A 25,966-nucleotide genomic window follows, 5' to 3' on the forward strand; every position below is an offset into this window, starting at 1 on the left:
TCTCCTGCACATGAAGCGCTTGGGGTGGAGGCAGGACGTACAAGCGTCTCTCACACACTTCTCCACACAGGTGCGTGGCACCTCCTGAGAGGGTGACTGTCACAGTGAGAATGACACAGCGGCACCAGCTAACAGACTGGGCCCTTAGATGGGCCAGTCTCCTCAACCCTTCGTGTGCATTAACCTGGCTAACAACCAACCACTTTACCCCTTTTTCCAACTGAGGAGGTTACAGCACACATACGCAGATGTGTTATGCAACTTGCCCAAGACACACGGCTGTTTATGACAGGGCCAGAATTTAAAGCCAAGCAGTGTGGCTCAAGGGCACATCCTCTTAACGACTCATCAAAATGGCCAAATTGGTTGACAGGATTCAGTGAGCGGCAAGAGTTCAAGCACCAGGGCTGACGGAAGCTTCTGCGTAGGTGGAGCGCTACGAGAAGAAAGCGCGAAGAGATGAGCGGCCTTCATTGTCCATTTCATGTACCATTTCAGCAGAGTGATGTAACATGACTGTCATGTGTATACGGGTTATAACACCAGTGTTACTACATATCAACGCTGTGCATGCAGTATTTACCCGTATATCCTTTCTTTTCCACAGGACTGCAATGTTTTCTGCCATACGCAGAAGTCTGAGCAGCTCTGGCCAGACAGGCACAAGAAACGTCAACGGAAAGCATGTCAAGTTGACAGTATCAAGCAAGACCCGAGTCCCCATCCTGGCCCAGCTCTCCCCGCTGAGATCTCGGTCAGGATTTGTCTCTACTCTGGATATCCATCCTCTTACTCAAGTCAGACGAGAGTCACGCAGCCATGCGACCAGTAGCCACACCACTTGCGATGTGACCGGCGTTTTTCCAGGTGCTGGAGCTACAGCAGTGAGCATTACGATGACCCTGGTCTCGGGAAGTTTACAATCGAGTGGGGGTGTCAGAGGGGTGCCGAGTATAAACAAGTAAACAAATAACTGAATGAGACACTTCCCGACAGTCAGCGGTAATAAGGGGCCAGGGAAACTGCGAAGCCACATGAGGTAAGAGTGATGGGTGTGAAAGAAGTGCCACTAAGACAGGCCTCTGCCAAGGTGACCTCAGAGTGGAGGATGGCAAAGAGCCAACCAAGGGTCTGGGCCAGGTGATCCGTCTGGCCGATGGGTCAGCAAGTACAGAGTCCCCGGGGGGGGTGAGCTCGGCATGTTCCAGGGACTGAAGGAGCCTCACAGATACGGCAGAGCGAGGGGAAGAGGTCAAGGAAAGCAGAGGGCGAGACGGAAACCAAATGAACTGGATCCTGTGGCCCTGGTAAGGGGCTCAGCGTTTATCGCAAGTAAAGCAAGAAGCAACTGGAGGGCTTTACGCAGCAGAGCCACACGATCGGATTTCCGTGTTAAAATATCACTCCGGCAACTGGGCTGGGAATGAAATGTAGGGGACAAAAGCAGAGGCAAGAAGACCCACGGGAGGCTATTACTGCAGAGCCAAGGACAGGATGGTGGCTTGGACGGAGAGGAGGGTGAGGGGACTGGCTGGATACAGACTATTTCAGGGACCTGAGGAAGTAAACGGTGGGAGGGTGGAGCAGGGCAGGCAAAGGGGAGAGAAGAGCTGCGGCCGCCATCATTTGGCGGATGGTGCCACTTACAAAAACAAGAAACACTGAGGGGAAACAAGTTTCGAGGGAGGACGGGGGATGAGATCAAGAATTTTGTTTGGACCAAGTTAAATCTGACATCTTAGCCACCCCAGTAGTGATGGCAAGAAGACAGTTTAACATATGAGTCCAATGGGCAGGGACGGGAGCAGGATACAAACATACATTGGGGAGTCACCTCTAGGGCCCCTTCCGGCTTCAACTATTTACGATTCTGGGAAATCAGAGACCAATGAGCCAGGAGGAAGTCAGTAAGAACAGCGAGATCATACTGAGTCTTTCGTAAAGCACGATTGTAAGCACTTTCTAACCGTCGTCTTGGTGAAGGCTCAGAACAGTCCTGTGCAGGGAGAAGCTTATAGTCCCGTCAAAGCTCAGAGAGGTTCACTAGCTTTCCGAGGTCACACAGTAGGATGTGGAAGGTCTAGGATTTGAACCCTGGCCTTTCTGTCTCCAACGCCCATGCTCCTGACTGTTAGCCACACAGCATTCAAAGCCTGAGTCCTCCACGTAGAGCAGAGAAGGGAGGGCAGCTGTGGAGAACCAGTGAGGGGACAAGTGTGCCAGTTATCAGCCCCTCTGGGACCTGGAGAAAAGTCTCAGTGCACAGGAAAGGGGCAGGCGGAGGGCCAATGTCTACTGATACAATAGCTATGCGTTGTCTTGGGACCCAGGATGGGAGGTTATTTCAAGGAGAAAAGGCGTTGAGTGATTTACAACACAGAATAAATCAGTTTCACCATGTTTTCATCCCAACAACCTCAGGAAAAAATGTATTGCCTTCTCGGCCGCGTCCTGAAAAGGCTGGGACTCTGGCCACTTCCTGTCTCCCACCCACCCAGGGCTGCTGACTTTCTCTTTTTGTGAAAATCACACAGTTGACACCATCGTGCCCAAATCGGGACATTCTCCCCCTCCTCGCGCCATCACGCGCCCACACAGGTCAGCCACTCCGGGCTGGCTGTCTCAGCTGAAGACCAAGTATGCGTCTGCTTAGGATAGAGAGAAATAACTTCACATGGCATCCAGAGCTTTCTGGGGAAAAAGCCAGAAACCGAACACCAGAGAGATCCCACCACAACAAACCTAAGGGATTAAATAAATTCTTTTGGCTGCTGTAACATTACATGTTCTTGGAAATAAGTGGGCCATAGGCTAATGCTAAGAAATCTTTTATAATAAAGATATTCAGGTTATAATGTAAGTGTTGTTACAGGGTTTGACCTGAATAGGAAAAACAGCTTAACAGAGCGTTCTCAACAGAGCTCTATGAGGATGGCTGGTGCTAAATCTCCAGGGGAAAGAACTAGCAGCTCTAATAAAACTGTAAAGATCCCCCCACACCCCTCCCATGAAGAGTTCTTTCTGCGACTACTAGAGACAGAGACAAAACACGTCTGGGATGTAGAACACTCCACGGAATTCAGAGCCAAAGGGATCAGAGGCCAAGTCCTGGCTTTTCCACTAACTACCGTGTGACCTTGAAGCAATTCAGTTATAACTCTAAGCCTCGATGTTCTCATCTATGAAATGGGCATAGGAGCGCCCTGACTTCCATTACTGTGAGGAGTGGGACTGGATTTGCAAAAGCACACAACCCTAGCCTTTCCCTCTTCTCTGCTGCTGCCCACCTTTTAGACGCAATTGTCGAGACATTTTAATCACTGTTTTTTTTAATTGCTTCAATAAAAACATCACCCTTTCCGGCCCAGGAGGGAGAGCAGAACGATTCCTGGGAAGAGCATCAGAGGACTTCGTGGCAGTTCCATTTCCGCTGCTTACACGTCAGACCTTCCCTGTGGCTGCCTCCTGGGCTCTAACACAGGCTGCCTCCCGCGCTCCCCCACCCAGGATGGTACCAGAATCAAAAGAGATCACAGAGGAGAAAGCACTTTGGAAAACCAAGAAGTGTTCCACAGATGAAAGAAATTGCCATCATTTGAGTGAAGTTCACAGACAGACGGTTACATCACTTAAGGGGACCCCCGACTGTGGAGATCCAGCCAGTGTGTGAGCCACACCGGAGAACACAAACCCCCCAAAAAGAAGAAATGAGCCAGCTGCTCAACTCGGCCACTGACCAACGCTCAACAGTGCTGGAGGTCGTGGTCTCAAATCGGACGGAGACAACGTGGAAGCCCATCGGTTACAAGTGCTCCGGTCCTTTCTGAAGCTAACAGCATGGGGGGCGGGGAGGGAGGCAGGGTTTACAACAAGTCTAGGGCAGGGGCCTGAATGGAGAGAACAGAGAACCTACCAGAGTTTACTCGCCAGTGTTCAGGGAACTCACCAGGGATTGAGGATACAATCTCCCAGTCCCCTGAGAGACGGACTGCAGAGTAAGACGGAAGCCAGCTTCTCCAGAATGCCTGCTACCCCGTCCCTCCTCTTTGATTCTAGTATCACCACCACCAAGAATAACTGTCATTACTGTCATTATTAGGCATCGCCATTTCCGAACTCCGACTATGACCGGGCACTGGGCTACGTGCTGGATGTGCCTCCTGTCATTTTGTCTTGACCACACGCCTCCCCTGAAGCAGGCATCATTATTATGCCCATTTTACAGATTAGCAAATCGCGGTTTCCAAGTATCAATTGGGAAAATCCTTATCCTTAAGAATCCTTAATCCAAAATCCTTAAGATCGGGGAAAGGATGTAAGGGTCAAGAATATTCCAGTCTCTCAAAAAGGATTTCTCTTGATGTATATGAACCAATATTTCATTTTTCCACAGACAGTAAGACAGAGGAGACTGAAGCAGTCAAGAGGAGATGAGCAGTCACTCCTTAACCTTGAAGTAGGACCCAAGTGTCCTCATCTCAGCCTTCCTGGTGGCAGAGAGCTTGGTTCTGCTTTAACCCCTCTGGTTCAGGGTCTGGCAAGAGGAAGAACTGCAGTGACAGACAATACGCTGGGGGTGGGGGCAAGTGGGGAGCCAGTCAGACCAACTGGGACAGCCTGACATCAGCAAGGGGGCAGTGATTTCACTTCCTGCTTCTTACTCTGTACAGAGAGGCCAGGAAAAGACTTCTCAGCCATCACCCCCCATCCTCCCCCAAAAAAAGAAGGAAAAAAAAAAGAAAAACCGCCACCAAGCCAGGGCTCGGTAATTAGCGTTGGAGTTAAGTGACCGTCCTATGATTGCTCAGCTGGGGCAATCACAGACTTGTAAATGCATTTAGGGGACAGAAATAGAAGACGCTGTGAGACAGCAGAGAAACCTGGCCCGCTTGCTGGGAGAAGATGTCCCGAAGCTGCCGGGAAATTCACCCAGTTGGGATTTGGGGTGTGTTTCCACACATGGAAAAAGCTAACAAATAAACCTGTCCATGGCCATGCCAACACCTCCACCTCGACTCTTCTCTGGGAGCCCCGGGCTCTTCTGGATGACTTCCCCACCCCCACCCCATGACTATGGGGGCCCCTCAGCCGGGGCCTGACCTTTCACACCAAACTGACCAACCAACTCAGCCCCATGTGCAGCCAGGCCCTAACTGCTATGGACAGCGGTGACCCATCCTTCACTCTTAATCCCCCTGTAGCCCACAGCAAGAACTTGGGCAAGAGCTGGCCAACGCATCCAGGAGAAAACAGGGCCCGAGGTCACGGCAGGCTGCCTGCTGTCATCAGAACCTACTCCAACCAGACACCCAGCCCCCAAAGCCTCGGGGATCTCACAAAGCCCCACCATCCTGTCACCGCCACCACCCAGCAGACCGTCAGCTCCAAAGAGAGGGCAGCTCACGCCCTCGTTTGGGATTCAAGGGTAAGTGAAAGACAGGTTCCCTTACGGCCCCTCAGAGACACGTACCCAAGAGTCCGCCCTGCTCCCGCTTCTATGTCCCCAAGACACGGCAGGGGTCACAAAGCCTGCATGACTCCCCTGAGAGCTGTGGGTGACACAATGTCCTGGGGGGCTCTACAGCGTGAGCACCCAGCCACCATCCCAAAGGGAACAGAGGCTCCCATGCTGACAGCTTCTCTCCCCCGGCTATGACCCTAGAGCACAAACGAGCCCTCCGTGTGTCATCTTCTGCCCAAGGAGCAGTCCTGTTTGGCCCATGGACTTGAGAGGTTTTATTTTTAGTTGCCAGGATTTAAAACTTGAGAGGTTTCACTGCACCTCCAGCTCTTCTTGAAAAAAAAAAAAGAACAGTAAGTCTGGCAAGAAGAGCACACCCCACCCCCCCCACCACGGCAGCAGTCAGCTGCAATGGCTTACTGGCCCCCCTTTAGAGGGGGACGTGGTCCTCAGCCTCCACTGTCCCCACCTGGCACGCCGCAGGCATTTAGCTCTGTGACCCTTGATGAGGCAGTGTGAAAAGGGAGACTGCTCAGAGGGCCAACCTTCTTCCCCAGGGACCGTTTACATGGAAACTCAGATCCCCAATAAAATAAACACCTGGAACATCTGGTTAAAGGGCCTCCTCTGGCCCTGGCCACGCCTCCCGCTGCAGAGGACACACATCTGGAGAATTCCACCACAGAGGCTGGACGAGGGCAGGGGCGACAGCGCAATGAGACCCCTTAAAGGGAGGTGTGTCCCCGTGGCTAACACACCGGGCCCTGAGCAATGGCCATGCCCGGTGCTATCTCCAGAGGGAAGAAAGAAAGCTCAGCACGATGCAGGGGTGGGCATAACTGATTAAAAAATACTTACCGAGCACTCACTAAGTGCCAGGAAAACACAGGCCCTGGGAGGTGCGGCCAGGACCCTCGGCCCCACCACGATTCTCCGATTCTCCGTGACCTCTTCTCTCTCTCTACCGCCCCTCCCCGCCCCTTCCCAAGAGCTTCCCTTAGACACTCTGCCTCTTCCTGAGATTCCTGCCCAGCCTGGCTGCCGGCGGCCCTTCCTTATCAGATGCTGAGTGCCTCCACCTCCAGCTCTCAGGTGGCCAAAGGAAAGACCTGTCTGCACAGCACAACTCCATTTTTCCCTTAACACAACAGCCCACTGCCCTGGTTCCAGAGGAAGCTCTGCTCTCGGGGAATAGTCCCAGTGGGCGTCCCAATGGCCACTATCCTGGCAGCAAGCACCCTGTGGGTGCAGGAGGTTGGTATTTCCCCCGATCGCCCACCCCAAGCGTCCTTTCAAGCCCACCTCCTCCCCAGAAATGGCAGTTCTCCCAGCGAATCCCAGAGTCTTCGGCCCAGATCTAGGCTTGGAGAGGAAGCACCAAGGTCAAGTGCTTCTCCCCACTGGTCTGCCAGAGCCGACGCTGAGGTGGCCCCTCCACCATCAGTCATGGCAGGTCGGGGGACGGGAGAGGTGGGGGGGAGGCACAGACAGCCACCCCACCCACAGCCATGTGACCTGCAGCTTGTCCCAAACAAAGCTGTGTGACCTCATATACAGGTGTCTCCACTCCTCTGGGCTCTTTTCCAGGCCTGCTCGCCCTCTTCTTGCAACCCTCCCACCCCAACATACACACACACACACACACACACACACACACACACACACACACACACGGTCCCACAGATGGTCTCAGAAGGGTAGTATTCACATCCTATAGGAATGGAATTTCTTATCATTTACATTCCCATAAAACTGCACATTTCATCATGAAAAGTGAACAAACTTGGGAGTCAAGACCCCCTCCCTCTAAACCCTGACACTAGGCTTTTCCTTCTGGAAGGTAACCGAGCTCATCAAACCCCCAACTCTCATTTTCAGGCAAACTCTGAGGCCCAGAGAAGTTAAGGGACTTGCCCCGGGGCGCACAGTGGCACAACCAGGTTTCGACCTCAGGCCCCAGCTTCTCTTCCCAGACTCTCCCTGCCATGTGGCCCCCAGCCCCCTGCAGCCCAGGACCCAGCTTACTCACATGTAGCGCAAGTGGGGGTTTTTGGCAAAGGCTCTGGGCTGGATGCTCCGGAGTCCTGAGTTCTTGATGGTCCTGGAGAGAGAAAAAGTGGGTCAGCAGAGCATAAGGTGCAGAGGGTCGTCTGCTCTGGGCTGGGGCTGACCAGAGGTCGGGCCCAGACTCGACCTGTAGGCACCGAGATGAACTGAATGCCTCTACATCATCAGTGTCCCTGGGCGGTCCCACTGGGGGTGCAAAGTGGGGGGCATCTGGGCTCACCCACTGGGGTCTGGGAGATGGTTGGGGATGTGCGTGGGCAGTGTGGCCGCTGCCCTCTACCCAGCCTGGCAAGGGCATTAAGAACCGGCTCCTGCTCAAGAATCTGGTGCAAGGACTACAGGCCCCTCTGTGCCTCTCCCCCCTCCCCCACATCCCCCGTCCCTAGCACTGAAGGCCGGAGGAGGAGGTGGTGGGAAAATGTCATGCTCACGGGGACCATGAGCCAAGCAGAGGGCTGAGGAGAGAACAGTGGCCCAGAGACCTGGGTTCGGGTCCTGCCTTGAAACTAACCAGAGTGAGATTTCATGCAGCCCCCTGGCCTCTCTAGGCATAAAGGAATGTGGGAGAGTGCAGGGCTGGGCTTTGAGGCCCCAGACGTTTCCTTAGTGGGCGGTGCCAACTCTACCAGAGGACCCACCCCTGGGCAAGTGCAGACTGCAGCCTTGCCCGGGAGGGCCCGGCGGACCCCCAGCGCCTCCCCCCTGGAGGCCCCTCCCGGGCCTCATGCACTCACAGCTTCTGGAGGCCGGTGTAGAGCTCCATGTCCACGGCATTGAGCGTGTGCAGACCGCGCCAGTTCTCTATGTGTCTGTGGGGAGGGAGAAACGCAGGGCTCAGGTCAGTGGAAGGGCCACAGGAAAGGCGCTGGCCTTCGAGCCAGAGACCTGGGTGTGTGTCCCCATCAGTCACGTGTGAGCTAGGCCTTCTGCCAGGTCACTGAGTATCTCTGAACCCCAGTTCCTTCCCCTGCACAGTGACATCACACGTGCCTGACGTGCCCATTGCACGATCCAAAGCGCCTGGCCCGTGGATGGCACTTCACGCCCCCCGTCAGCTCCAGGCAGACTCGACTCTTTAAACACTTGAAACCCAATCACCCTGTTGGTCTTGGTGACCTTGGTGACTTAGTCCCCTTCTGTCCCCTTGCCTTCGTTTGGGGGAGGGGGTGCGATGGGCATGGCTTTTGGGTAGAAAAGCCCAGGAGGAACATACACCCTCCTCAGGAGGCCCCATGGTCCAGACACTGATGCCCCGTCAGGCTGACCACAGCCCAATCCCTCTGGAGTTCAAGAGCACGAGGGCTTGGTTTGGCAGAAACGACTCCACCAGGAAGGGACAACGGAAGGACCGGGCAGGCACCAGGGTGTAACGGAAATGTGGTGAGACTGGTAGTCAAACAGCCAATTCTGGTTCATTTCTGTGACTTAAGTATCCGGCGGCTTCGAGCAACAGCGCTGACCTCGCTGGGCCCCCTGTATCTTCACTTGGAAAGGGAGAGGGTTGTACTAGGTCAGCAGCTTCTCCCCTTCTCATCACAAAGATCTCCTTCTAGAAGTTTATCCCAAGAGACCTTGTGTTTAAGGAGGTTCATGTCAAGCAAGCACCCTCCATTTATTAAGTAATACTGAATTCATCTTCTCAGACCTATTCATCCAAGATACAAATCAGCATTAACCCGAGCTTTTGATCAACATATAGAAACCAGCCCTAACCCACCCAGAAGATAAATTCCAACCCAAAGCAAAGGAACTCGCAAGGTCTGTAAGCAAGGGAGGGCTCGTCATGAGCATGGGTTCAATTTCTGTAAGTTTGTGTTGTTTTTATATGCCAAAAGGCCCGGTACAAACATCGTCCAGCACTGCTCCTGGGGTCCCCAGGTCGAGAACCATCGGAATACTGATTACCATGGCTCTTTCCAGCTCTAGAGCTACGTGAGGCTGCCATTCACACACCTCGACCCCAAGGAGCCCCAACGGGCCTCAAGAGAAGGACTCTGCTGCCTACACTTCCCCCACGGTCTCACTCTCCCATCAGTGTCCCTGAGGTCCAAGCACCCTCTTAGCAAGAAGGGCATGGAGGTGACAGCTCACCCTGGGACACAGCTACCTGAGGCTCGCTCAGGCCAGAAGAGGGGCAGCCGCCTTCTCCCGACGTCTCCTCCCTGGACCCACCACACCCACAGCTCTGCCATCTGCCACCAAGTAGAGCCAGAGCCAGAAATGGCCACAGGGTGCCAGCGGCCAGGGCCTCTGGAAGCATTTCAGAGCCGCACGGTGACAAGGTGTGCAGAGAGCCATTTAGTATCACATTCTCTCGGGGCCCCCGCTGAGCAGCCAGACACACTGGCATCTGCTGGGGACACGGAGCAGGTGGCCAGCTCGGTATTAAATTCCAAGGCCAAAGTCTTCTCTTGGAAGCCTCACGGCCTCAGACTAGGGCAGGGCCCCTGGCTCCATTTCAGATGAAAAGGAAGGCCAGAAGGGAAAGAACGACCAATGCCAGGCCCTGTGCCCCCCGCCACGGTGTTCACTGGGTGGGCCACTGGTTCCTGTCAACTACAAAGAAGATCGCATGGTCCTCCAGACGAGCGTTCATTCCCAGGACCCCAGCGTCAGACAAGGGCCCACCCAACAATCAAGCTGGTTAAAGAAATGAAATCATTTTCCGTAGCCCACATGGAGATTCCATAAATGTGTTTTGACCGTGGTTGAGTTGTCCATCCTTGTTGCATGCTGACACTTTCTCCTTCTCGCACTCACGTCCTTATGCCCACAAGTTGACTTTCCCCCGACACAGGCACACACTGAGACATGGAAGGGCAATGCGTTGGTGCCCAGGGCTTTCTGCTCCCCAGAGTAGGGTCCTGGCTTCTTCTATTGGGTCTGAGTTTTCCTATACTGAGGAATGGGATTTTTATAGCCACGGTGCAGTGGTGTGCTTAGGAGTCGGAGCTCGACAACCGGACCAGCAAGCTATGGGCCGCGGGCCACATCGAGCCTGCAGCCTGCTTTTGTCAGGCCAAGAGCTAAGAACAGTTTTCACCTAGTTTTCAAAAGTCAAAAGCAGAATCCTACGTCATGACACGTGAAAAGTAGATGAGTTTCCAACTTCAGTGCTCATATCCGTTCATTTCCTATTGCCTACAGCTACTTTACAAAGATGGAGCTGAGTAGTTGCTGGAGAAACCAGCTTAAAACACTGATTTTCTGGCCTTGTAGAGAAAGTGGGACCTGGCTGGAGCACACCGGTCCCACCGCGGTCTCTATCTACGTGCCCTGTGCAGGTCACTTCCCCTGCCTGTGCCTCAGTCTCCTCACCTGTCAAATGGGGATAATAGAAGCCCTGCAGCATAAGGACGACATGAGGCCTGAAAGACGACGCTATAGTCAGTCCGCAGGAAGTGCTTGCCGTGATCACTATTTTTAACCCTGTGCCTTGCAGAAGCTGAGCAATCCTTTCTCAGTTTTCAAGCTAAAAACGGCATCAGGGCTCTCCTGGAAGTTGTCATTTCTCAGCGATCACTGATAAAGAGTCCATGCGGCAGGAGGTGGAGGGGTAGTAAACCTGCCATTCACGACCCCTCCTGGAAAAGCTATTCGAGCAGAAGCTACAAGCAGGGTCAGGCGGTGCAGAGACGGCCGCTCCGAGCGGGCTCCCAGGGCCGCGCAGGGCCTGACATGCAGAGGACATCGGCGGGCCGTCTGCCAAGCCTGCCTGGGACTCACCACTGGGTACCAGCCCCCGGGGGTCGGTCATGGTACCTCTGCCGGCTGCATCACGCTATTAGGGAGGCCGGGCATTAAAGTGGAAGAGGCAGGCTCTGAACATACAATACACAAATAAGGGGAAGCGTGAGGGCAGGTTTGGCTTGCTTTCGTCCATGCAGACTGGGGACCTGGGCCCGGTGCAGCTCCACTGTGACGTCTCCTCTCGTGGACATTCCCGGGTGGTCCAGGTTGTCTTCATGGAGCCTTTGTTTGTCATTTGAAACCCACTGAATAGCAACCACGTTTAAAGGAAGGTGAGGCACGTGAAGCCTGAGCGGGCAGTCACGGTCACCCTGTCAGGGCCACAGTCTGCACCAGCCCGTCCTGCGGGGGCATCTCGGGGACACACCTGCGGTGGGAGCAGAAGAATCCAGAGCGACGCCAGGAACAGTCAGCGGGACGGCGAGAGTCTGTTTGTCCACTCGGGCTTTGTGCTCAGTCTGCGCGTGGCGAGGGGAGGGTGCCCGAGGTGGCTCCAGACTCCCATCCCTGCTTTAAGTAGATTACGGCCACGTCATCCTGTTAGTACAGTGACGCTCAAGGGGAGGCAAACGTGCCCCCCAGGGGACATTCAGCAATGTCTGGAGACATTTTTGGTCACGACGGGGGGTAAGGAAGCGATAGAGGCAGCTCATGGACAGAGGCAGGGACGCGCCTACACATCTCAAAAATGCACCATTCAGGCCCCACCACAAAGAAGTATCAACCCCAAACGTCCATGGTACCGAGGTTCAGATACCCTGCTTTGTTATTTATATAAGGCTTCAGCCTAAGACTGCCATTGAAGAAAGAGTTCCAGGGCTTAAAACAGCAACAATTTTAAAATGACGGCTATGCCGCAAACACTACGTGGCCCCAGGTGAAAACCAAAACACTTGCCTCTTGGTCACTGGGTCCAGGCGAGAGGAAAGTAATCAACAGCCATGGCTGCCGGACCCTCCTGAGCCAAGGGCATCACTTGTGGGAACATGAGGGGCTCTCTGGCCCATGGGACCACGGTCCAATCCAGGTGGCACATTCCAGAAGCAATAATGGTCTCTTCTCATGGAGCTCTTGCTGCAATCTGCTGGCCAAGAGCAAACCTTTTCCCTCCACTGCAGTTTCCTCTTTGGCATTTCTAAGGCCTCTTTATGCACAGAAACGTGAAATGCTCCATCTAGAACGTCAGCTCCGTGCCCTGTCCCGTGCCCACTGCCCTTCTTTGACACCCCAGAACCGCGACTCTATGACAAGAGCAAGTGTGCAACACTTTTCCCGGGAAAAGGAGGAAGTAAGGCTAAAGTCATGACAATTCTGAGCTCCCAGGCCAGAGGCAGAGCCGGGCTAACGGCTGAGGGTCCCAGAAACCTCCGTGGGGCCCAGGTGGGCCTCCGTGGTCAGAGAACCTGCCGCTGCCAGGGGACCGCTGTGCACAGTCTCTCCGAAGCCGTGGAAAAGCGATCGGGAGGGAAGCCACGCCCCATGGGTCACAAGGACAGCACCCAGCTCTGGAGAGAAAAGCCCAGACCACAGATAGTAAATGCTTCACACCCATGTGGAGGGATGAGCCAGGGCACAGCGAAGTATTAATTCATGCATCCATAGAAAATATCACATAAAATTCCTTTGTGCTGGAATACATTCAATTGTGCTTTTGTACCAGAGCTTTCTTTCTCCTTCTGTTCGGCTTGAGCCAATATGGAAATGAATTGGCAATCTGCAAGCATATAAAAATTAGACGGGACAGACTGTGTGGCCCATATTTTAATTAAAAAGGTGTCATGTGGATATGTTTAAGAGTTGTTTATAATGCCAATATTTAAGTCCTCTACACAGAAAACTCTAGAAGGCTGAGATGTCCACGCCCCACCCCCACAGAGGGAACTAAGGCCCCCTCCACCTGACAGAACGCTCCTTGTCACCTGGATACTCAGCAAGACAAGGGACCGGTTGGTGGGACAAAGGACTGCCTTCTTTCCTTTAGACCTGGCAGGCCCAGGATTGCTTTCTTTTTCCAATCTTTCCTCTCTCCTCCCTTGCTGTCAGGTCACTGTTATTTTCACTGTCATTTCCCACCACAGTTAATGAGCTTCTTCATAACCAAATTTTCCAGACAACTAAATTTAAATGCAAAACCTCTGCATGTTCAAGTTCCTTGCTGGGTGTTTCCTTTTTGCTCCTCTAATACGCATTCCTCAAACTCCTTGACTTTTTAAGTGGAGTAGACGGAACGTGACTTACATTTTCTTGAACCTCAACCACCATAACCAACCTAACCAGTCTCCTGCGCGGTGACAGTGACACCTCTGAGGCTCTTGGCGTAAGCTGAATTTGTGCCCCTAACTCAAAATGGCCCAACCCTGACCCGGTTCTTGAATTTTAATGGGTACTGCAGCCATCGTTAGTGGGTTCTGGCTCTTCCTTTGCTATCAGGCTGTGAGCCATCACCCCCTTGAACACCCGACCCCAGGGCCCTGCCTCCTTTCCAATGACTGGAAATGTGGGCATTGTGAGGATTTGCTGAGGCAATGCCTCAGTCCTGGGTCAGTGTAGACACATAACACCAGGGCAGTAAACAGCCGCTTCCATTACCATTGTTGGAATTCTGCGCTAAGTAAGAGTTAAGAGACTCTGAATAAGGATCTAAGAGAATGTGAGAAGATTCACGCGCGCGCACACACGTAGGTGAAGTATGGATTTGCCCGCCATGTCTGTTTTGCATCCCCTTTCTGGTTAACTGAGGTTGCCAGATACTTGAAGTATTCTGGGAGGTACAGTCATAATTCACATTTCCTTGCGGGCACCACTAACATGACGGCCCGTATATCCGTTCTTGGAGATGCATCCTGGCGGGAGGCAGTTGAAAGTGGCGTTTCTCACGTGTTTTGTATGCACGTGTGCCAGCTCTCCCACTCAGGACACCAGAGCTTCGCATAACAAGGCTGTGTACAGAGGTCCCTCCTCTCCAGACTGTTCCCCATCAGACTGGAGGCTCCCATCCCCTTCTCACCTGGATCCTGCTCTAAAATGGAGAGCAGAGCTAAAGTACAGAGTTGGGGGCCTGGGGAAAGCAGCCTGGAATCCCTTTCCTAACAAGTCAGCGTCGGAGCACACACACGCACACACACGCATGGAACATGCTGTGCATTTGACTTCAAAGTCTTATAGGGCAATGAGGAAATTGATTTGTTATCCAGGCATATTATGTCTAGTGATCCAGACAGAAGCATTAGCTTTCAATTATCAGATATGTTTAGCATGATAAACAAACGGTCTGGAGCAACAGCCCCGTGGAGCTCAGGCACCGAGGGCCTGGCGAGGAGTCGCCTCGGATGACACCAGCCACGTCACCCGGCTCTCCCTCCCTCGACAGCTGGGGAGCTGGACCCGAGAGCCTGGGAGCCCTCTGGGGCTGGCAGCACGTTCGCACACAAGCTCTGCGAGCAACTGCACGCCGAGGACCACGGTGAACCAGCCCGGCATGTGGGCCCCCGGGACCGCAGAAAGGAACATTCCGATCGTGCGGGGAACAGATGGGAGACGACAGCATGTGTCGGCTCCCTGATCCATTCCAAAGCTCACACCAGGAGCTGGGAACGTGGGTACACACACCTGTGCTCTCTGGATGCTGCGTCTCCCAACAGAGAAAAGATCGAGAGGACACCCCCTCAGCTCCCCCACTAACACAAGGCCGCACTCCCAGGAGTGAGATTTCATCTGGGCCTCGGCCAGTCCACACCAGCGGTCTGGGCCGTCCTGCTTGGCCCCCAGCTGGGACCAGCCTGGCCTGGCCCTCACTAGTCCATCCGTCCCTCTCCGTGTGCACTGCTGTCACCTGGGTGGGCTCAGGTAGGGGACCCCAGCATGCACACGCCTCGGCACAGCAGGCAGCCACCACCTGTCGCACCTGCCAGCCACCACTGCCATGTAACTCTCCTTCAAGTCTCTATGCCACAGCGATCACTGTCCCCTACATAAAACCCTCCAAACACTTCCCTGGGCTCTTACAGTACAATCCACAGCCCATGAGGTCCTTCGTGAGCTGGCCGCTGACTGCTTCCCTGACCCCTTCTCCCAGCACCCGCCCCACTGGCCTGCCCCCTCTCCTTTACCGGAACTTCCATGAAACACTCTCGCCGGCTCCTGTTAACCCCTCAGGCCTCCGCTCACAGGTCACCTTGTCAGAGAAGCCGCCGACCCCACGCGCACACCCACTCCTCCCCCCCCAGCTGCACTCGGGCACAAGCCGTTTCTGTCCTTCACAGCCCTTAACAACCATGTGTAATTGTCTTATTTGATTATGTGTTTGTCGTCAGTGTCTCTACACCAGAACTATGATGCATGGGAACAAGGATCTTATCTGTCTCGCTCACCGCGTGTGCACCCCCAGAATCTCCAGCAAGGGCCGTTACCCCAGGAGAAGGGCCTGCAGGCCTCACCCTGGTACCCCTGAGCAGCCCAGAGCCCTAGTCTGACCCTCAGGCACCTTGAACTTGATCTCTGAGGAGGGATGTGGCCCTGGGGACAGCATTTCACCTTCCCGACTGGGGACAGATACCCAGGCGTCACTGCAGGGCCCCGCCACAGGGTGACCCCAGAGGACTCCAGTGGCCCCGGGGCCAGATCTCAGGTCTGCTGCTCATCCTGGGTCAGGCGTGGGAAGGGGGGCAGGGTCCCCTCTCGCCAAACATGGGAAGAGATGAGACAGGCGTGCTTTTGGCTCCTTGGCACGTCTTTTCCATCTTCCCTTCACCCTATGCCGACGGCCTTCACCAGGAGTTTGTGCGTCCAGCGCCCCGCAAACGCGCAGTGACGTCTGAGTGAGTGAGTGAGCCCGCAAGGTGATCAACAGCAGAACGCAGGCATTCAGCTCTCCATCGGCATCCCACGTGAGGCTTCCCCGGCCCGCCACCCCTCTCGGCTCCTCAAGGGCTCTTTCATACTTTCTCCCTCTCCTCTGTACCGTCCCCGTCTCTCTACGAGGCCTTCCCACCAGCATCCAAGCACATCGTGGGGCAGCCGTTTGAAATGACATCTCCTTGACTCCGCGTCCTCCTCCAGCTACCAACTCATGTCCCTGCATCTGTTTACGGCAAATGTTTCCAAAAGAACCGTCGATGCTCGCAGGTCCTCCTTCCTCAGCTCCCTTTGAGTGTTCCTCCCCACTTGCCTTCGTCCCCCCACTCTGCTGAAGCCACACTGTCAATGTCACTGGGGATTCCCACACGGCGAACCCACACTCGTCTCCGTCATCGAGGCACCAGTCTCTCGGCAGCGTTTCACCTGGCTGACCGGTCACTCTCTCTTTCTTGAAACATTCTCTTCCCCATGGAGTCCGTTACTCTTTCCTGGGTTTCTTCCTACTCCTCTGGCTGTTCCCTCTTAGTCTCCTTGGCTGGTTCCATATTCTTTGTCTGCTCCCTAAATGTTAGAGTCTCCCCATTCTAAACCCCCTGCCATGCCCGGGGGCTCACACCCACCTGCTGGCTCAGAACACCATCTACGTGCAGACAGCACCCAAATGTGGATCTCTAGTCGGGCCTCTCCCTGAGCTCCAGGCCCTCCCCCAATATCTCAGAAAGTCCAACACCAGCCCTTGCCTTCCTCAGAGACGACTTCCCTGACCAACTGAGCCAAAGTCATTCTCTATAACATTCCTCTAGATCCGGGGTGTCCAAACTGCTGCCTGCAGGCCAACTGCAGCCCGCGATCCATTGTTAATTGGCCCACTGCAAATTCCAAAAATATATTTAGTTTACTTAAATAAACCAGGTGAGGCAATACATACTTCACCTCGAGTGAGTGGCCCGGCTGTTTGTGTATTGTACCGCATTTGGCCCTTGGTGAAAAACATTAAAAAAAGTTTGGACACCCCTGGTCTAGATCAACAATTCTCAAGCCAGGGCTGGCCTGTGCCCCACAGAGGACATTTGACAATGTCTGGAGACATTTCTGGCCACCATGACGGGGGAGGTGTTACGGCATCGAGTGGGCAGAGGCCAGATGTGTCACTAAATACTAAAATATGTGCCAGTGCACAGGACAACCCCTCACGGCAATTATCGGTCCCCAAGGTCAATAGTGACAAGTTTGAGAAGAACGGCTCTGGATACCTCCAGGATATCACTTGCCAAAACCTATCACTACCTCTTATCCATGTTTTCCTGTTTATCGTGTCTCCCCTAACGGAATGCAAACTCCAGGCGGGCAGGCAGGTAACCCGCCGGGCTTGTTCACTAGTTAAACACGATACGCAGGCCCGTTCCAGCTACGAAGTAGACCATTGAAATGAACCAATGAATACGTAACTGTCTTCCTCAGAACACTGGGTCCTGGCGGCACGTCCTGAAAAGGTTGTGGTTCCCAAGGTCTTGATGGGACCAGCATTTTTTCCAACCATTGGAAGAGACTTAAGTATAAAAAAGCCAGCGGTGTTTGTGGGGTTGGAGGGATGGGGGGCAGACCCGTGTGGATCACGAAACCTCCACTCCCTACTGGACACCTCAGCTTTTGAGCCAGGAGAGAAAGAGAAGGTCTTTGATGAAGAGCAGAACAGCCCGAGGCAGGGACGGACACGTTGACTTTGACCCTTTCTCCCCAATGGCCTTGGAGGAGAGAGTCTGGGCAAGAAGGGGAGTCTGGCCCAGGCCAGAGCCGCTGGCTTGAAAGTAATCCAATAGCGCAAGCTCTGTGCCTGAGACCAGCTGCCCCAGGGGTCCTGGAAGTGCTGCCCTTCAGGTGGCCAATTTCCTGAGGAAAATATGAAATGGCCAGGCCACCCTTTACTGAATTATAAAGCACTTATCACTTCTTTAATAACTACCCGCCTGAAGGACTTAATTCACTCAATATGGAAGTTACAGAGGAGAATTGGTAAGTGAGCATTAAGCTGAAATGCATGGCATAACAACTTACAAGGGCAATATTTTCCCCTATTAAGAGGGTAGATTTCCTCACTGCAACTCTGCCTCAGAGTTAATACAGGAACGTCGCTCCAAGGCTCGGGGCATTTTCACTGTTGGAGTGTAATTCCAGGTCACTGGGAGGGAAGGGAGCCCTTGACTTTGAAGGCATAATTATGCTTGGAACCTGAGGGTGTCCGAGTGATTAGTCAAGGTAACTATCAGAAAGCCGAGATCCTATCATCGGCGGTGCCTGCCGCTGTCTCTGAACAGGAAGCAGGATAGGACCAAGCCACAGAGAAGAAGAGAGAAGTCACAGGATGGAGGAGGAATGGTGGGCCGGCCCAGGGCTGGAAGAGGGGAGTGCCATGGGACGCTGCAGGGAGGGAGGCAGGGTCCTGTAAAGACACAGCACTGGGAGAAACACCGGCTTACACCTGAGGCATAAAAGGAAGGCACTGACAGCATCACTTCTTGTCCTCTGTAAGGAAGCCAGCCCTGGAATTCCTTCATCTCCCAAAGGATTCCATTTAGGGCGTGACATGGTCTCCCTCACTCAGCAAAGGAAAGGCAGGTTTTTCTCTTGTTCACTTTTCCTTGCTTCAGCTTGGTGAGCGGTTTCCTTTCCTCCGGCAATAAACCCTCTGTTCTTTTCCCCATATACTCACACTCTCTTGGAAGGCATCTTTCTATTCACATGACTTCAATTACTGCCTAATCAGACGCTAATTCCAGTTCTCCAGCTCTACCCTTGACGCCTGACCTCTCCCCTGTCCTGCAGCGCTTGTTCTCACAATACGCTTCCCCAGACGCCTAAGACAGAACAGCTCACTCTTTCCTCCTGAATGCTTCCCAAACTACCTCTGCTGAGTCCTCCTCACTTGAAACATTAAGCAGAGATAGCGAGTAGATTCCAGCTTCTGTGCAATACCAGTGGGTTGGCGAGAGCTAACACAAATTGCTGTGTTTAGAAGGTGTCTGCCTTGAGCAAGGAAAAGATGACTGATTGATTAGTGATGTCTGCCTTGGGCGCGCTATAGAAAATGACAATGTAAGTACCATCTACTATTAACCGTATCTACCCAAGAACCTTTTCACCTCTCTCTCTCTAATTCAAGGCCTACCACTCCCTCCCTCCTCCATGATATGTCTAGAAAGTCCTCTCATCTTTTTATTTCTACAGCCCCTATCTGGGGATGCAGCATCCTCTTAAGCAAACCTTTCAGCTTCCAGCCCTCGTGTCCTAACCTGTTTGAGGCTCTACTTTTTCAGCGATGACTTTGAACATGTCCTTCCCAGGGTCAAGACCCCCCCAATGGCAAACAAATATCTCTCACACCAAACCAAAACTTCTTTCAGGAAGGCTTTAAGGCTGCAGGGACACAGGGGTTGTGTAAAGAGCCACAGGCCCTTTGAGGACAGAAGCAACCGTTCCTCTACCCCACTGCATTACTGAAATGCTTCCCGGAGGCCCAACTCCAGGCTGACGCTGACAGGAAGAGCGGGGGGTGGCTAGTGGGACTTGTGAATGGCTTCTGTGACTGCATGCCCCTCATCCCTGTATCCCTTTAGCCTTCTGTCATGGACGATAGAAACACCAAGCTCCGTTAGGGAGAGGCGTTCACATCCACTGAGGAGCCAGCCTGTGGAGCTTCAATCAGACCTTCTCCTCCCTGCCCCTTCCCTCGACTGTTGGAAGCAGTGTGGTGCAGGAAAAAACCATAGGCTAGGAGTCAACACTGGGCTTGGCTCTCCAGCCCGGCAAGGACTAGTGGGGTCATCTCCCATGGCCTCAGTTTGTTCATCTGTAAAATGGGAATCACAACACCCCCTTTGTGGAGGTATCATAAAGACGAATTAAAAGTGTTTGTAAAAGACCTAGCATATTGTTTGAAATATACTAGAGATGAAAGAATATTTATTTTCCCCTCCAAAAAGAAAAGCAGTGTGACATAAAAATATATACATATATTTGGTCCCCCCATACGTGTCTTTTTGTATGCTAATGAAATGACTAGTGAGTGGCTTAGGGGCTCCTTAGGTGAGGGCTGGTTGCCAGGGGAACCAACCATATCACCAAAGAATTGGCACTTACAGCCCTGTCTGCCTGGAGGCTGACTGAATCTCCAACGGCCAATGATTCGGTCACTGAAGCCTATGTACTGAAACCTCCACACGTGACCTACAAGACAGAGTTCGGAGACCTTCCAAGTGGCTAAGCTCATGGAGGTGCCGGGAGGGCGGGCCCTGGAGGCCTGGAAGCCCTGAGCCCGTTCCCCACACCTTTCCCTGTGCGTCTCTTCCACCTGGCTGCTCCTGAGTTGTATCCTCTTATAATAACCGGATAATCTAGTAAGTAAACTGTTGTCCTGAGTTCTGTGAGCTGTCCTAGCAAATTATCAAACCCAAGGAGGGGGTCCTGGGAACCTCCAATCTATAGCCAGACAGTCAGAAGCCCAGGTGACAACCGGAACTGGGGATTGGCATTTGAAGGGGAGAAGGGAACGGAACCCTTCACTGTGGGATCTGACACCCCAGGTAGGACGTGTCAGAGTGAATTGTAGGACACCCGCTTGGTACCCAGAGTGAACTGGAGAATTGGTTGGTGTGAGGGGAATCCCCACACATTTGGTAGCAAGAACTGAAATATTGAGCGCAGAGAAAAAGGAGTATTTTCTTTCCCAGCAGTCACTGGGCTTCACAGAACTGAGGTCAGGAACGGGGCCTCCAGGGCCAGGAGACGACCTGCCTGTATTTGTAGTGGCTGAGGCGGTGGCTGCATGTAGCCTGCGACCCCCATCCCCACCTCTCCCCACTGCCTCCTTCTCCTGTTCAAACACAGCCTGCACTTATAAACCAACCAAACAAAGCCCCTGCCACCAGGGCTGGCTCCCTCCTGCCTCTTCTCCAAGGCCACTGTTGCTCCCCTGCCAGCCCCTGGGTGCCCAGTGAAGGTTTGTGGCGCTGAACATGTCTTTCGGGGGTTCTGACATGCCACATCTGCCTCCCTCCACCCAGTTTTTATCAAACCACCCCCACCCAGCTGCGGTCGTCAGATCCAGCCTCACCCTCCAATTACGGGGAAATTATTTCTTTGTGGCCACCGATGTAGGCATGTGACCCTGTCACCTCTGGGTTGGGACGTCATTTGTCTGGCTTCCCTCGGGAGAGTGTCAATTCCCTGACAACAAAGTCTACTGCATTCTATTAATTTTGGTCACTCCCCTCTTGAATATTTCATAATGGCTCCAAAGCCATTAGCATACCTTTTATTACAGTATATTGTAATCATTGTTCTATTTTAGTATTAGTTGTTGTTATTAGTTGTTGTTAATCGCATACTGTGCCTAATTATAAATTAAACTGTATCATAGGCATATGTACAGGAAGAAACATAGTACATATAGGGTTCACTCCTATCTGTGGTTCAGGCATCCACCAGGGTCTTGGACCACGTCCCGTGGATAAGGGGGGCCTACTGCATACCAGGGCTGAAATGTGCACATCTATTTGCATTTGAAGAGGGTCGGGGTCCAGAGGCCGTTCCCAAACACCTCTGTTGGCTCTTCCCCGTGGACTACAGCTTCCCAGCTTCCCCAAGCCCTGCTGAGTGAGCCCTCGTCTTGCTTTTCACTCCCGGGTCCGCTCCTAATTCATCTCGCCCAGTGGGGAGGCAGGGGGTGCTTTTCCTCACCACCACCCTGCGTGTCAGCAGCCTTGCTCTGTGTCTTCTCACCTCACTTCCCTGGCTTCCTCTCCCGGCCTCTCTCCCCACTCATTCATCTCCTCTCCCAGCCAGCTGATCTGTGTAGTCTGAAGTCATAGTTGGCAGCGACTGACAGAAGGCCCCATTCTCTAAAGCAGAACCTCAAAGAACCCCGAGAGTGAGTCAGTGTTTCCGACAGCCATTGGCACTCAGCAATCTCCTCTGGACGGTTGACCAGGGCCATTACAAGGCTAAAGGTGCCCGTGTTGCTAAGAGATTCATTCATGCTCATCTTCTAGGTGCGGCCAGCTGGGCCCGACCCACGCCCACCCTGAAGTCCACCCGGGGCCACCTCTCCATCACTGGTCCAGCCCACCTTCTCATAGTGACCTGCGTACAGCACTCTTCCTGGAAAGGAGGGTGCTGCTCAGGTGACCCTCCATGTGTGCAGAGTAGCTACCTATGCAGGAGGTCACCTGTGCCCACAAGAGGCTGAGCGGGTCTCACGCACCTGGTTTCGGCACAAAGGTGAGAGCTAGACCAACCAAGACCCAAGACCAAAAGGTAAAGACAGGAGACCAGCGTTCCTGACTCCCTGGGAAAGAAACATGCAAATGGCTACCAGGAAAATACAGGCAGGAGGGGGCTGGGTGAGACCCTGCAAACCTTGCTGAGCAAATGCGCTGTGTCCTATGCCCTGCTGATGTCCCTCGGACCGTCCCACATCCTGCAGCTGGCTGACCTCCAATCTGTAGCCAGTCAGTCAGAAGCACAGGTAACAACCTGGGATTGCGGCTGGCATCTGAAGTTCAGGGCTGGGGCACAGTTTTTTACGATCGAGCCCTTAACCTGTGGAATCTGACGCTATTTCCAGATAGATAGTGTCAGAATTGAGCTGAACCGTAGGACACCGCACTGGTGTCTGAGAATTGCTTGTTGGTGTGGGGAGAAACCTGACACACACATTGGAAATTGGGTGCAGAACCCAAAAGAGTGGGCAATTGCTGGGGAGGCCGCGTCAGCTCCCAGCTGGGCCTCTCCAAGTACCTGTCCCCAGAGCGACACTGCACTGCATGGGAAGGCCGTCGCATGAGCTGGCCCACGGAGCCATTTTTCACGGCGGGGCCAGTCGTGACAACGGAGCCATCCACAGGTATCCCCTTTTCATCCCAACTTTCTGACTTCCTGCCACCGGCCCCACCACACCCCTTGCTATATCATTTCTCAAATGAAATCCTGGTTCCCCTGCAAGTGTCTGTTAAACCCATCTGGAGAGCGCAAGATGAAATATACAGCTGTCCTCCCGCGGCAGGTTTTGGGTTATTACCATGGGCTAGTCTGACCACGGGGCGGCGGGGGAGCTTCCTTCTCCAGAGAAGGGTATTCCGCCCCCTCCCTGTGTCCTCAGCACCGACTGTGCAACTGCACACAGCAGAGGCCCCTGACGGGGAAAAGGGACAGGGTCCCCGCTGAGACGCCCTCTCAGACAAGCCACTGACCCTCCTGGCCCTGCCATCAGCCTCACTCTAAATCTGGCCTAAGCACACACCAGGCCCGGTGCCCCGAATCTGGGCAGATGGCAGGTGTACTCCAATATGCAAAGAGTCTTGCCCCTGTTGAATTTAAAAAGTCACGACCACTGTCACAATCGGGTTGCATTTAAAAGTCACAACCACTGTGCACACGGGTCACCTTGACCCATTTGAACTTGAACAGCAGGTAACCTGGTGGACCCTGCTGGACAGGCCAGCCTCTAGAAACCTGCTGCTGGGTTTGAGCCCCAAAGGCAGGAGGCGAGCAAGGAGGCTCTGTTTGCATCAATGCCAACCTGTTCCCTGGCAATCGGACGTGCTGCAGCCCTCCACCCGGCATGCCTGGCCCAGCGAAACGGCCATGGCAGAAACGGGCGTCATTCCTGCCAAACAGCCCATCCAGGGGACCTCCCAAACACAGATACGCAGTGTGCCCAGAAAGGCTTCTACTCCCCAAGGCCACCTATCCCCCTTCCCTCCCACACTCGGGGGGTCCATCATCTCACCTAACTCCTGACTGGTCCCCCCCTTTGCATGTGCCAAAGGGGCTACAGAAAGGAACGTAAGGGAAGCAAAACAGAGTGAATCAGAAAGGGAATGAGCTTGCAACTCACAAGTGTGGGAGCTGCACCGCTGCCTCTCAGCCTGTAACATGCAGGAGAAGCTGGGGAAAATGCAGACTCCAATTCCGCAGGTCTGAGTCGGGGCCTAAGAGTCTGCCTTTCCTAACAAGCTCCCAAGTGGCGCAGACGTTGCCGGTCCAGCGAACGTACTTCAAGTAGCAAGAGTCTGTCTACACAACACTTGGCACAGAGCAGGCACTCAAAAATATCTGCTAGGTTGAATTATATTGCCAGGGGGGCTGGGATGATGGCAGGACTCGGTAACAAGAAACAAGCGCACGGTCAAGCCGATGGTTCGCAAGCCCTGCCTTCCCGGAAGTCACCGAGCCAGCCTTTTAAAAAGGCCCCTCCATCAGAGAGCCTGCCTTCACCGGGGTCAGGGGACTCCTGTCTGTTTTACAAGCTCCCCAGGTGATCGTGACAGGCAGGCAGGTTAGAGCACCACAGGAGTGGGTAAAACTGGGGCATTCCTGCTCTGTGCCGGCTGTGCACTGAGCGAGGCCAGGTCCCTGCCCTCAGGGGACTTGTCCACTAACAGGGGAACTAGCGACTCTAATGGGGAGAGTACTAGAGGGCATATTTATATAAACTGTTTTGGGAATACAGATAAAGAAGCAAGTGACCCAGCCTGGGGGAAATGGGTGGGGAGAAAGGCGGAGACCAAGAGGTGATGATTCCTGGGCCTAAAAGGCTGCACAGTGTTCTAGGCAGAGAAGCAGGTGCTCCTCCCGTTATTGGTCACAGGGAGACACTGGGCCAGGACCGGGTCATGGATTCTGGGTCAGCTGCCTGCCGCTGCCAGAGGTACGAGAAAGGCGTGTGCACAGAGAATGAGGCCAGTCTAACGCACGTCCTCTGCCACCGGCTGGTACTCTCTGCAAGCCCACGTGGGAGCTGCCGGGACGCTTTGGAAGTGCCCGAGATACCATATAAGCCAGAGTCCAATCAGAAAAACGGAGCCCATATACTGTATTTGACAGAGGAAATGTAATGGGCAAACTAGTGATATGTTGGAATTGCTGGAAAACCAAACAGGGAACCAACCACACTGCAACTCAGACATTAGCCGTAGCGGGAAGCTCACAGGCTCCAAGGATGAAAGAGGAGCTGGTGTCATGAAGCCCAGAGCTGGCTGGCAGGAGCTGGAACTAAGAGAGACAGCAGAGACGAAACTGAGAGGGGAGTGGGGGGTCTGCCGTCTCCCCTGCTCCTGCCTGCCAGGCTCAACCAGTGCCTCCCACTGGCCAGACCCAGCCAGGAGCCAGTTGGCAAAGGAGCCTGGGAGACGAAGTTTCAGGGCTCAGGCCCTGAGGGGCAGGGGATGGATCTATGGACCTGAACATTTACAGGTAAATGACAGATCCATCTGGGGCTCCGGCGAAGGCAGGCTGAACATACCTCTCATTCCTTGACCTACACTCAAAAGTCAACCTTGGTTCCCCACCAACGTCCACGTAACATCTGGGGAGACCACCGTGCAGGTCATCTCCAGCTGCCAATCCCCTCTCCATTTTGGGTAAATGCCCAGTCCCCCATGATGCGACACAAATATTATCACTTTCTTTATCACGACGTACACACGTTTGGGAAGCACCGGTCTAAGAGGAGCTCAGAGAGAAGAGTAGGAGAGAGGCCACCCCCAGGAAGAGGAAGATCTTCTCCTCAAACAGGGAAGGCCTGTCAAGGTGAGGCAGCCACCAGACCCATCGAACTACGCGGACCACCTGGGAGCACCAGGAGAGAAGCAATTCCAAAGGGGGGCCGGTTCCAAAACAGAAGAAGGATCTACTCTGTCCTCTTCACGGAATCCGGAAGCTGGAAGAACTGCTCCGAAGGAAACCCAAAACTGCCCCAGCTTCAGGTTTTGAAAGAAGTAAGGGACACTGCAGAACGCTCTGTGTCTCAAGGACTGTTCCTCTGTCATTCCC

At 53.7% G+C, this 25,966-nt stretch overlaps 1 protein-coding gene across 6 annotated transcripts in view; it reads right to left on the reverse strand.

Annotated features, from left to right (window-relative positions):
* Positions 1 to 25,966, reverse strand: part of NTRK3 (neurotrophic receptor tyrosine kinase 3) — a 323,228-nt gene that overhangs the window by 255,409 nt on the left and 41,853 nt on the right. For all 6 annotated transcript variants that reach the window (XM_019726716.3, XM_019726715.3, XM_019726714.3 and 3 more), the window contains exons 2-3: positions 8,263 to 8,337; positions 7,491 to 7,562 (exon numbers count right to left, since the gene is read on the reverse strand). In XM_019726716.3, the coding sequence (XP_019582275.1) occupies positions 7,491 to 7,562; positions 8,263 to 8,337 (147 nt within the window). The remainder of the gene's footprint in view (positions 1 to 7,490; positions 7,563 to 8,262; positions 8,338 to 25,966) is intronic.

The sequence above is a fragment of the Rhinolophus sinicus genome, chromosome 13 (genome assembly GCF_057876585.1).
Source record: "Rhinolophus sinicus isolate RSI-liver-muscle chromosome 13, RSI-T2T, whole genome shotgun sequence".
Lineage (NCBI taxonomy): Eukaryota > Metazoa > Chordata > Mammalia > Chiroptera > Rhinolophidae > Rhinolophus > Rhinolophus sinicus.